This window comes from Dendrobates tinctorius, unplaced genomic scaffold, assembly GCF_039654945.1.
Source record: "Dendrobates tinctorius isolate UK_male_01 unplaced genomic scaffold, ASM3965494v1 ptg000117l, whole genome shotgun sequence".
Lineage (NCBI taxonomy): Eukaryota > Metazoa > Chordata > Amphibia > Anura > Dendrobatidae > Dendrobates > Dendrobates tinctorius.
The window spans coordinates 15,578,324-15,591,585 of NW_027361785.1; the positions used below are offsets into that span (position 1 = coordinate 15,578,324).

Genomic DNA, 13,262 nt, shown 5'->3' on the forward strand with positions numbered 1-13,262 from the left:
TGAGAATGACTGATCAGTCCTGGCAGAGAAAAGATATTTTTGATAAAATATACATAACCAAGTTGCCTATTTTTACACCTACTTTTGATTAATGAAGTAAAAAATTAAAATGATGGTTACTCTTTAACACAAAGCCAATTGGACAAGAGATCAACAATGGTCTTAAAGAAGTACCGTAATTCTTGCTGGTTATCAATCTAGGAAGGATTATAAGGCAATTTTTCAAACTATTTGGAGTCCATAACTCTACAATGAGAATTTTTAGTTAAAAAGTGGAAAAACGTTCAGGACAGTTAATAATCTTCCCAGGAATGGACATGCAAGCAAATTCACCCAATCTTCAGTGCAAAAAATCCAAGAGTTAAAGCTCAGACTGTACAGACTTCAGCATGTTCAATATGAAGTAGACTGAACAAGTATGACTTGATTAGAAGGGTGCTAGGAGAAAGTCTATTCATGCTATAAAAAAAAAAAAAAAAAAAAAACTAGATAAAAAGTGGAGGTGTTTGGTGAAAACCAAAACACCTCATACCAACTGTCAAGCACAGAGGTGATGATTTGGGCTGGTTTTACAGTCACAGGATACGGGAACCAAGCAGTCACTAAGTCGACTACGATCTCCTCTGTAAATCTAAGTATTCAAGAGTCAAATGGTAGGCCATCCATCCAAACGCAAAAAATAGGCTAAAAAATGGTCAGAACAATGATCCAAAATGCCAAAACATACCAGCAAATCTATATAAGAATAGCTGAAAAACAAAAGAATCAAGATGCTGCAATGGTCTAGTCAGAGCGCAGACCGCTACCACACCCAATTAAAAAGCTATAGTGGGACACAAGAAAGCTGTGCATAAATGGTAGCCTAAAAATTTTGTAAAATGTGCCAAAATTCCTCCAAAACGACATGAAAAATCAGCCATACAGAAAACTATTACTGCAAGTTATTGCTGCTAACTGTGGTTCACAAGCTATTGATTCAAGGGGTGTACTTAATTTTTCACAAAATGCTTCTGCATTTCTGTCTAATTTTGATGAATAAAAACAGTGTAATTTATCATGTGCTCTACATCTTTAGTTGTATTTACCAAATTTTAGACCTTATAGGGAACAGATGCTTTTCCTCATTATGATATATGTAAAAGCAAAGAATTCAGCAGTTTCTACTAAGCGAATCTGTCACTAGGTTTGATCAATATTAGATAAGTGCTCCACCTATCAGGCCTGACATACAGCATTCTATAATGCTGTATCTCTGCCCCCAACATGACCTGCAAGACAGGAAAAAGACCTTTTTTTAAACTCACCTGCAGGGCGGACCGGTCCAAGGGGCATCGCTGGCCTTAGTCTGGTGCCTCCCTTCTTGCTTCGTGTGGATGACGAGTCCCTATGTCATCCACAGTCTCACTGGCATTGTGCTCCTGTGCAGGCGTACTTCTCTGTCCTGACCAGGGCAGAGTAAAATACTACAGTGCACAGGCGCCGGGATAGGTGAAAGAGCACTGGAGCATGCGCAATTACTCTGCAATAGTCAGGGCAGAGAAGCAGGAGCGCCACACTGGGGAGACTGTGTGGATGACATACGGACACGTTACACACACGAAGCAAGAAGGAGGTCGACATCGCAAGAAGTATGGAGGCGCTGGAACAGGATGAGCAACACCCTCGGACCCGACGGCCCTGCAGGTGAGTATAACAGCTCTTTTTCTTGTCTTGAAGATCGGGTTGGGGCAGATATATAACATTAAAGAAAACAATATATGAGGCTTGTAATGTGGTGGCCACATCTCTCATCAGTCAAACCTGGTGACAGGTTCCTTTTAAAGAGATTGTATATGATACGTAGAAATGCACATTTTTTATATATATACACATACTGTATATGTATGTAAAAGATTTGTGCTGGTGTGGAAAAAATGCTGCAAATTAATCAAGTTTATTTTTATCAATTAACAAAACGCAAAGTGAATGAACAAATGAGCAAACTAAATCAAGTCAACACCACCCTTTTGCCTTCAAAACACCATAAATTCTTGTAGGTACATTTACACAAACTTTTTGAAGGCTCTCAGCAGGGAATAACCACAGATCTTTTGTGGACGCAGGCTTGCACAAATCTGTGTCTATCATCAGGCATTACCAGATAGACTCAAAGTTGAGAGCAGGGATCTGTGGGGGCTATTTCATCACTTCCAGGACTCCTTTGAGTGACTGCTCACTCTGCACACACTGCAAGCAGGCTGTCACTGAAGGTGCGATAATTGTGATGCTACCAGTATACTGAGCGCTGCCGTAAACACGCTCCTGCACCACCAGGACGACTCAAAGAGCCGTTACAGTGATTTCACCATGATTAAAAAAAAACTTAACTTTCTCTATATAACTGCACTTCCAAGTCAGCTGGCTACACAGGATTTTAATACTATTCGAGTGCGGATTAACCCAATACATGAAGGTGAATAGAATTTGGAGATATCCGGTTCCATTTAAGAACCATCTTCAAAAATTCAGCATAAAGAACAAAGAGTCCTGAAAGTGATGACATGGCTTACACAGAGTCCTCAATATCATCAAGTCAGTCTGGGATTACATGAAGAGATAAAAGGATTTGCAGAAGATTACATCCAGTGAAGGTCTGTGGTGAGTTCTCCAAGATGTTTGGAACAACCTCCCCGCTGAATTTCTTTTTAAAAAAAAAAAAAATAAAAGAAGTGATGCTTTGATGGAGTTTTGAAGGTAAAGGGTACTCACACCAAATATTGATTTAAGATTTCACTTTTGATCATTCACTTTGTATTTTGTTGGTTGATTATAACTATTTAACCTATTTCAAAAGGCATTCTTAATTTGCAGCAGTTTTTTCCACAGTTAGTCAAAACTATAGCACAGTATCGTATTATAAAGCTCCGGCAAAAAATTAAGAGACCACCACATCAAAACCCTGTCATGGACAGCCCATTTTCCAGACCTGAACCCCATTGAAAACCTCTAGAATGTCATCATGAGGATGATGGATAGTCACAAGCCATCAAACAAAGAATAACTGCTTAAAGGTAAACTGTCACCGGATGTTGGAGGCCTATGTAAATGACCTGGGTCCGGTCCGATGGGCAGGGTTTCTTCTTTTTTCTCCACCCCATCCGTGGCCCCCATCCACGATCTTCTCCGGTATTAGAGTAGTTCTTCTCCACAGTTTGCGCTTGCGCAAAGCAATCTTGTACACAGCACAGCGAAATACTTCCGGGACAAAGTGTACTGGCACATGTGCAGTAATGATTATCGGCTTTGCCCGCAGTTAGGCAAAGCATACTGCGCGTGCGCAAAGCAAGACTGATTTGCGAACTATGGAGAAGAACTACTCTAATACCGGAGAAGATCGCGGACGGGGGCCACAGATGGGGTGGAGAAAAAAGAAGAAACACCGCCTATCGGACCAAATCCAGGCCATTTAAATAAGCGTCCAACATCCGGTGACAGATTCCCTTTAAATTTTTGCGCCAGAAGCAGTGTCAAAGACTGGTGGAAAGCATGCCAAGACACATGAAAGCTGTGATTAAAAATCATTGTTATTCCACAAAATATTGATTTCAGAACTCTTCCTGAGTTAACATTAGTATTGTTGTTTCTATATGATTATGAACTTGTTTTCTTTGTATTATTTGAGGTCTGAAAGCACTGTTTTGTTTTTTTTTTTACATTTTGACCATTTCTCCTTTTCAGAAAAAAAAATACAAAATTTATTGCTTGGAAATTTGGAGACATGTTGTCAGAAGTATATAAACTAAAAAGAACAATTTACATTTTACTCAAAAATATACCTATGAAGAGAAAAATCAGGCAAACTGAATATTTGAAAGAGGTCTCATAATTTTTGCCAGAGCTGTATATACACACACATAGAAACACACCAATATACATACAATTCTTACAAATGTTACAGGCCCCCATTTACAATATGACAACTCACAACAATGAGAGTTTAATTACAAGGGGGTAAATATACAAACACTATTAATATTCAAGTAGACAACAATTCTGAAGGACAAACATGTATAGAAGAACAGTCATTAGATTTTATCATTTAAAGGGAACCTGTTGTGTCCTTTTTTAGCATGTAAAACTGTCCAGTGTGTTATTAGCGAGGCAATTTTCTTTTAAAATTAAAAACGGAGGTCTAGTCTGCAAAAATCACTTTATATAGTTATAACATATCTGCTCATTTAGTCATAGGGGTGTGCCTCATTTTATTCAGTCACAGTTGGCTCCACCCACACAATTTGAATGATGTTCCTGGGGGTTTGCTCCAACGTCACTCAAATCTGCTTTGAAAAATACTGTGTGTCTCTACGATGCACCGTGCAAGTGCATGATTTTTCAAACCAGATTTGAGTGACATCGGCATAACCCCGGAAACATCATTCAAATTGCGTGGGCAGCGTCATCCTGACTGAATAAAATTAAGGACACCCCTATGACTAATTGTGAAAGAATGACATAACTATGCAAAGTTCTTGTTGCACATGATTAGACCATCGTTTTTTCATTAAAAAAAAAATAGAAAAGTTTAGTGATGAACATTGCATCACTAACAACGCACTGCGGACAGTTTATATGCCAAAAAGGACATGATAGGTTCCCTTTAAATTGAGTACCTCCTCTAATTACAGTTTTTTTTCTGTGCTCCTCTGTTACAAAGTTATGAGCCCGGTAATTATGATGCAAATTGTCTGTTCAACCAACTGGGCATAAACCACAGAACTGTGTAGGCGTTTACTTTTTCTCTTCTGTGAAGCTGGCTAATCACAACACAGCCACACCATAAAGGGGAAAAAGCAAATGTCTACAGGAAAAAGAGCAAAATAAATCACAGCTGAAGCCTGGCTTAGCTGAGAACTCCATAGTCGTCTCGTCCTTTACCCACCAAAGCATAGGATTGTCTATAGGTGCAGCAAAGTATTCGATCATGACTCCTATAAATAAATGTTACTTATTTTAACCTCAATGATCAAGAGCCATACACTTGCACCAATTGGTTGTAGGCTTTAATCCAGCGACAGTATAAATTTACATAATGAAATTAAGGGTATGTGCAGACGATCAGTAAACGCTGTGGGTTGGACGTTGCGTACTTCTGCAGCATCGAGATTTTACAGCATAGTGGATGGGATTTCAAGAAATCCCCTGCCCACTATGCGTCCAGAGACGCCCGCGGCTTACCCATGGAGACAGACATGCGGTGCATCTTTCCAGAAATTTAACCCATACAACGTATTGGATGCGGTGAATCCACTCAGTTATGTGAACACATACAGATTCACCTGCGTTCAACAGCCGGCTGCGCTTTGGACTCAGTGAACATGCAGTGCGTCCAAAGCGCTGCCAGTTCCTGATCGTCTGCACATACTGTACCCTAAGGCTGTGTGCACACGCTGCGGAATCTGCTGTGGATTCATCCGCGGGGATTTTGCAAAATCAGCAGATAAATCCGCAGGTCAAAAGACCTGCGGTTTATCTGCGGATTAGCCTGCGGTTTTGCCCTGCGGTTTATCATCTCCACAATGGAGGAGATGGCAAACCGCAGCGGAATCCGCAGAAAGAATTGACATGCAATTCTTTCTGCGGATTTGAAACCGCAGCAAAATCAGCATGGAAAATTCTGCAGTGTCTGCACAGCGGTTTTTAATTCCCATAGGGAAAAATGGTACTGTACACCGCAGCAGAAACTGCTGCAGATCCGCAGGACCAAATCCGCAGCGTGTGCACACAGCCTAAAGCTTCTTCAATCTAGTAGAAACAGGGCCAGTTTCTGGCTGTCAGCCACATAGGACAGTTTCTGGCTGTCAGACACATATTTTAGAGCAGCAGTAATACAGAGCAGAAAATATGGTCACTATATGGAGGTATCACTTAGCCATAATATACAAGGCATTATTAGACAAAATGAATATTAAGTAAGATACCTCAATACATCCTTGGTCTTGGAGGTTTGCTTTTGTTTCCATGTAAACTTGATTACTAAATACAGATTTCCACAATGGAGAGCTAACAACTGAAGTTATCTTTGTAGATGGCAAATCTGCAACAGGTCCCAATTCTAGAAAGAAAATATATGTAATTAAAAATATACATCTACTCACTTATGCTGAGCACTATATATACATATATATGTGCATATACATACACATGCATACATATACATCACACATATACATTTGGGTACCTCTGATCAAAATTATTGTTATTGTGAACAGTTAAGCAAGTTAAAGATGAAATGATCTCTAAAAGACTTAAATTTAAAGATGACACATTTCCTTTGTATTTTAGGGAAAAAAATGATAGTTTAAAAATTACAAAAAGTTCACAATAACATCAATTTTGATCAGGAGAGCTTAACCACTTTACCCCTAAGGGTGGTTTACATGTTGACCAGGCCAATTTTTACTATTCTGACCACTGTCCCTTTATGAGGTAATAACGCCAACGCTTCCATGGTTTTTGGTGATTCTGACACTGTTTTCTCGTGACATTCTACTTCATGATAGTGGTAAAATTTCTTTGATATGACTTCCGTTTGTGAAAAAAACGGAAATTTGACGAAAATTTTGAAAATTTTGCGATTTTCCAACTTTGAATTTTCATGCCCTTAAAACAGAGAAATGAGTCACACAAAATAGTTAATAAATAACATTTTCCACATGTCTACTTTACATCAGCACAATTTTTCATTTAACTTTTTTCACAAAAAAATTACTTCAGATCCATTTTTTTTTATTTTACCAAGGGTAACAGGAGAAATTGGACCCCAAAAGTTGTTGCACAATTTGTCCTGAGTACACGAATACCCAATATATGCAGGTAAACCATTGTTTGGGCACTTTTCAATGCAAAATTGGCTGGAATTGAGATTGGAAGCCATATTGCGTTTGGAGAGCCCCTGATGTGCATAAACAGTGGAAACCCCCCACAAGTGACACCATTTTGTAAAGTAAACCCCTGAGGAACTTATCTGATGTGTGGTGAGCACTTTGAACCCCCAAGTGCTTCACAGAATTTTATAATGTAGAGCCGTTAAAATTAAAAAAAAATCTTTTTTTTTTCACAAAAATGATTTTTGCCCCCAAATTTTTATTTTCCCAAGGGTCACAGGAGAAATTGGACCCCAAAAGGTGTTGTGCAATTTGTCCTGAGTATGCCAATACCCCATATGTGGAGGTAAAACACTGTTTGGGCGCATGGCAGAGCTCGGAAGGGAAGGAGCACAGTTTGACTTTTTCAACGCAGAATTGGCTGGAATTGAGGTGAGACGCCACGTCGTGCTTGGAGAGCCCCTGATGTGCCTAAAGAGTAGAAACCCCCCAATTCCAACCCCAACCCACTCCTAACCTTAGCTTTAGCCCCAACCCTAACCCTAGCCCCAATCCTAATCCTAGCTTTAGCCCCAACCCTAACTTTAGCCCCAACCCTAACAGGAAAATGGAAATAAATACATTTTTTTATTTTATTATTTTTCCCTAACTAAGGGGGTGATAAGGGGGGGGGGGGGGTTGATTTACTATTTATAGCCGTTTTTTAGTTTGTGCATCACCACATTTTGAGAGCTATAATTTTTCCATATTTTGGTCCACAGAGTCATGTAAGGTCTTGCTTTTTGCGAGACGAGTTGACGTTTTTATCGGTGACATGTTAAGGCACATGACATTCGATCGATCGCTTTTTATTCTGATTTTTGGGGGGCAGAATGAACAAAAACCAGCAATTCATTAATTTTTTTTTTTTTTTGGGGGTGGGGGAGCGTTTATACTGTTCCGCATGTGGTAAAATTGATAAAGCACTTTTAATCTTCTGGTCAGTACGATGAAAGCGATACTCCACTAATATTTTTTTTGTGTTTTAGCCCTTTTATATATATATATATATAATTTTTGGATCGCTTTATTCTGAGAGCTATGTTCGGTGGTATGATAAAGCATTGTTTTTTTGTCTTTTTTTAGAGTGGTTGTCCGGGCTTTTCACATAATCTCAGTGCATATCTGAGCTGCAGAATGGTGACAATAAGTAATTTACCTTCTGTCACCAGTTTGCAAGGTTTTCTAGATATCACTCTCTTGCTTCTGATCAGAACGTCCAAGGGGGGGTGTGTTCTGGCATTGAAATGAGAACTGGTCGTTTCCTCCTACTCTACTAAAAACCTGCCCTCTATAGCAATAACCCCATCCTCCATAGCAACAGGCCCTCCCCGTCCACATGAACAAGCCCTCCGCACACAGTAACAAATCCTCCCCCTCTAGCATCCTCAGTGCAGATCAGAACCACCCAGCCGCTCCTCCCCCAGACACACACTGAACAGTGATCTAAGAAAAGTGAAACTCTAGTGAGGAGGGAAAATTATCCTGTATTCTGGGCCACTCCATGATTACAATACATAACTCACTAATTATCAGTGTGTGATGGCCAGTGATGAGGGTCTGCAGCTTCTAATCTACACAGGGGATGGCAGTCACTGATGTAATTTGTTCTGTGACAAAGCCTCAGCTGTGTGAATGAGACAGCTCTGTGTCACTGATGTCTTCACACAGCAGCAGATTTGGTGCAGTGTATGTGTGAAGCTCCACCAAGCTCCAGTGACCAGCCCCACTCAATGGCTGTCAGTAAACTGCACCAGCACTCATCTTTATCATCATCATTCCAGCATTGGAAAGAACACAGCAGTGATCCTGTATTTGTGAAAGCAGCACAATCTACATCACATCCACAATGGTAATAGATAGGGCCATTACATGTTCCATGCCATACTCCTTGTAGATAATTGTATATTGTGTAATGAAAACTATATATAGCACCTAATGCAAGTCTATACTAGATATATGTGTATAATATATAAACTAGATGTGGGCCCGATGCTATTGCATCAGGAGGGCAGTGATGTCACGATCGGGTGTGCTCTGTGGAGCTGTCTTTCACCCTGTCCGCTCTCTCTTCTCCCCTCATGTGCTCGCTCCTTTGTGCTGTTTCCCCCTGTGTGCTCTTCCCCTGTGCTGTCTTCTCCCCTCTTTGCTCCACCTTGATGTCTTCTTCCATCTATGCTCTCATCCCTGCAGGGCTGACACTCGAAATTTCAGGGTCCCTTACTGACAACATATTCGGGTCCCCTGGAGATGCCGCCCATCCTCCACTCCAGCTCCGCCTCCATTCCAGCATCATATATATATATATATATATTACACAATATAGATTGTTGCTGGCTGTATACACTATAGAGACTACTGCAGGCTGTATACACAATAGATGGCTGCTGCAGGCTGTATACAGAATAGATGACTGCTGCAGGCTGTATACAGAATAGATGGCTGCTGCAGGCTGTATACCAAATAGACATGCTCACACATACACTGCACCAAATCTGCTGCTGTGTGAAGACATCAGTGACACAGAGCTGTCTCATTCACACAGCAGAGGCTTTGTCACACAACAGATTACATCAGTGACTGCCATCCCCTGTGCAGATTAGAAGCTGCAGACCCCAATCACTGGCCATCACACAGTCTGTTCTCACTGCTGCCAGCAGCCGTGCTCCATCACTGCCGGCCCAAGCCCCATCACTGCCAGCAGCCTGGGACACTGAGGGAAGGAATCACTGCTAATGAGTGACTTATGTATTGTAATCATGGAGTGGCCCAGAATACAGGACGATTTTCCCTCCTCACTAGAGTTTCACTTTCCATAGATCACTGTTCAGTGTGTGTCTGGGGGAGGAGCAGCTGGGTGGTTCTGCTCTCTGTACTGAGGCTGCTAGAGGGGGAGGATTTGTTACTGTGTGAGGAGGGCTTGTTCATGTGGATATGGAGGGCCTGTTGCTATGGAGGGTGGGGTTGTTGCTATAGAGGGCAGGTTTTTAGCAGAGTAGGAGGAAACGACCAGTTCTTATTTCAATGCCAGAACACACCCCCCCTTGGACGTTCTGCTCAGAAGCAAGAGAGTGATATCTAGAAAACCCTGCAAACTGGTGACAGAAGGTAAATTACTTATTGTCACCATTCTGCAGCCCAGATATGTACTGAGATTATGTGAAAAGCCCGGACAACCCCTTTAATAGTGTTCAATAAAGGGGTTAACTAGTGGGAAAGTTTTATAGGTCGAATCGTTATGGACGTGGCGATACTAAATGTGTACATTTGTTTAGATTTTTTTTAATTCAAATATTGATTTAATGATAATAAAAAAAAATAATTTAATTCTATTTTTTTATATTTTTACAATTATTTAAATTGTTTTTTATTTCATTCTATGTTTTACAATGTGACCCACTATGGGACACTCATTATATACAGGCTGATCGCTTATATGGCATGCAGAGCTGACAGCCCCACTGCCTGCTCCTGGAACACTGCGATCATGTTTGATCGCAGTGTACCGGGGACTAAAGTGCTGATCGTGTATGACGTACTATTCTGTCCGTGGTCATTAAGGCCCAGGGCACATGGAATATGACATCAAAAATCAGAAAGGGGGTATAGTTTTACATGCAACTGTGTATATAATGCTCAGCATGAGAACACCACTTGTGAAATGTATGATTTTAATCAATATGTCACTGAATACAAGAACAATTTCTAAATTTTTACTAGACTGGAGTTTCATATAAACTCCCCAATGCCAACAGCACTCATGCAGCGCCCCACATAAGGGCACTGTATGCTTCACTTCATTGTTGGCACCATTCACTTAAAAAAAAACAAAAAAAAAAAAAACACGACATTAGAAAAATGCATACAATGAAACATGGTGGTGGTAGCATTAGTGCAGCTGGCATTAGGAAGGTACATTTCATTTATGTACTGCACTATATTGAAAGAGAAGATGCTACCATCACTCCATGCCCTTGGTAGAAAAACTTTTCTAATATAACAATGATCCAAAACATACATCAGATGCATTTCTGAAGAACAGGGCGAAAGTGACTCAGTGGTCAAGTATGTCTCCTGAACTGAACCCAACATAACACCTATGAGGAGTCATGAAGAGACAAGTTGATAGTCACTCTCCATCCAGCATCCAGGCTCCAAAAGAGGTTGTTCTTGGAAAATGGATTAAGATAGATGTTGCAATATCTCACCAACATGTTCATTTCATGCTTAGAAGACGGTTGTGTTCTTAAATATCATGGAAGTCATACAAAATACTATATATAGTGGTCTTTGAGGTGGGGTGTATTCATTTTTCTATCGACGAATTTGAATAAAACTGAAGATTTTACATTGATGTGTATTAAATATTTATTATTGTAACTCAGTCTCTCTGAAAATTTTGGAAGTTATTCCTGTGTTCAGTGAAATATTGATAAAAACCTCACTTTTCAAAAGGGTGTGTACTCTGTACATTCACACATATAATCTAGAAATGCAAATGTTTGCCACGAAGGAATGTTGAAGAATAATGAATTCACTTTTTGTCAGGGCAACTGTTACTGGAAAAAATGATATTTTACAGTTAAAAAAATGAAATGACAAATTTTCTATGTTGAAACAAATGCATTTTTTCTAGTTAGCATAATTAAAATGTCTTGTGTTAAAAAAAAAAAAAAAAAAAAAAAAAAGTCGTAGCGAAACACAAGAAGGCTGCTTTTACACAAGATTTTCAATGACTTAGCGCCAGATAAAGCCAGAAATGTGGCCAAAATGTTTCTGTTAGTTTCATGCTTGGTTTTGTCTTATAAAAATTAACACATAACTATGCCTCTGTTAAAGTGGCCTTAGGAACAGGAATTTCTTACCACATGAGGACTTCATCGCCATAGACCGGGAGGCAAGACGCCCCATTAAGCGTGCAACAAGTATCTGTAAATCTGAACTCCAAGACAGGGCAATATCTGGAAGGCCGAATGCAGTCACTGTAAACTTAAAGCCCCATTCATTGTTGCTACTGTCCGAAAAGAACAAAAACTGAAGTTGTGGACCAGCCTTAAAGGTTACTTTCTGAAAGAAAAAAGAATTTACAATACATTGCCATAGTATACTACACTACACTATATAAATATTTAGACTGCTTAAAAATTCTTATAATCCAGCCTTATAGAAAACCTGTCATAACAGAAGGCTGGAAATAACTTTGATGCAATGTCCTCATTGTACTAACAAAGTGTTGCAGTATGCACTAAACATTCACAACCCTCCCCCCCCCCCCCCCCGTGGTAAAACAGTGGGTGGGAAAGAGGGGAGTCATGTGCATTCACCTGGTGCAGGACATAAACAGGGGCGCTGAATAGGAAGGGCGTTCTGATGGTGCCCATTGCCACACACTACCGGATCTTCCTTAATAGGTAGGAGATAGTTGTTACATTTCAACAGTATGCCTTTAAGGGAAGATCAATAATGTTTTCCCATAGACTTTAACTTCTTCATGACCTTGCGATTTTTCTGCTTTTGCTCTTTCGTTTTTCCCTCGCCTACTTACAGAGCAATAACTTTTATTTTACCATTAATTCGCCTTGTTACACTCATCAGGAGAGCTTTAAACTACAAGAATGTGGGAAGGGAAGCAAAAGGCCAGAAAAAAAACCCATACAACTGACAAATACTATTGAGAACTCTGCTAATAGAAGTGGAAAGGAAGAACAAAGATAAAAAAATCTAATTAAAAATATTGGCGAAAGTGAAACCAATCACAAACTAAAATGTTTCTATACGAATGCACAAAGCATGGGCAACAAACAAGGAGAATTGGAACTACTAACACAGGAAAAGAAATATGATGTCATTGGAATAACTGAAACTTGGTGGGACGATACACATGTTTGGAATACAAGGCTAAAAGGATACAACTTATTTGCAAGAAACAGACTTGATAAAAGAGGAGGAGTGTTGTGAGTTCATTTTCCCCTTCACCATTGAGGTCTGATGAACTCCCTCTTCTGGTGAAGGAAGGTAGTGAGGCTGATTACCAAGCACCTGAGCTGGATGATGATGACTGGGTGACGGGAATTGCTGACTGGATATAAGGCAGCCGACGCCCTTCTGCCTTGCTGGTGATTTCTCTGAGGGATGAGGGATTCTAGGAGACCAGTCTGATTCCTGCTCCTCAAAACAAAGCTAAGTTTTCTGCTCTGCTTTTTGCATTTGTGTTTTGGTTTTGTTTTGCCTTGTTTTTCTGGATTTCTGCCATTCCCTGCTGGGGTGAGCTGAATTCCTTTTTGCCCTGTCTTCAGAAAATACCTGAGTACTGATATAGTCTTTTTGATTCTGTTATGAATGAGTCACCGCAGGAGGCAA

The 13,262-nt window shown here is 40.1% G+C and overlaps 1 protein-coding gene across 1 annotated transcript in view; it reads right to left on the reverse strand.

Moving 5' to 3' along the window:
• Nucleotides 1-13,262, reverse strand: part of ZZEF1 (zinc finger ZZ-type and EF-hand domain containing 1) — a 308,587-nt gene that overhangs the window by 100,484 nt on the left and 194,841 nt on the right. Inside the window, exons 24-25 of the mRNA XM_073590591.1 lie at nt 11,768-11,969; nt 5,958-6,091 (exon numbers count right to left, since the gene is read on the reverse strand). Coding sequence (XP_073446692.1) covers nt 5,958-6,091; nt 11,768-11,969 — 336 coding nt within the window. The remainder of the gene's footprint in view (nt 1-5,957; nt 6,092-11,767; nt 11,970-13,262) is intronic.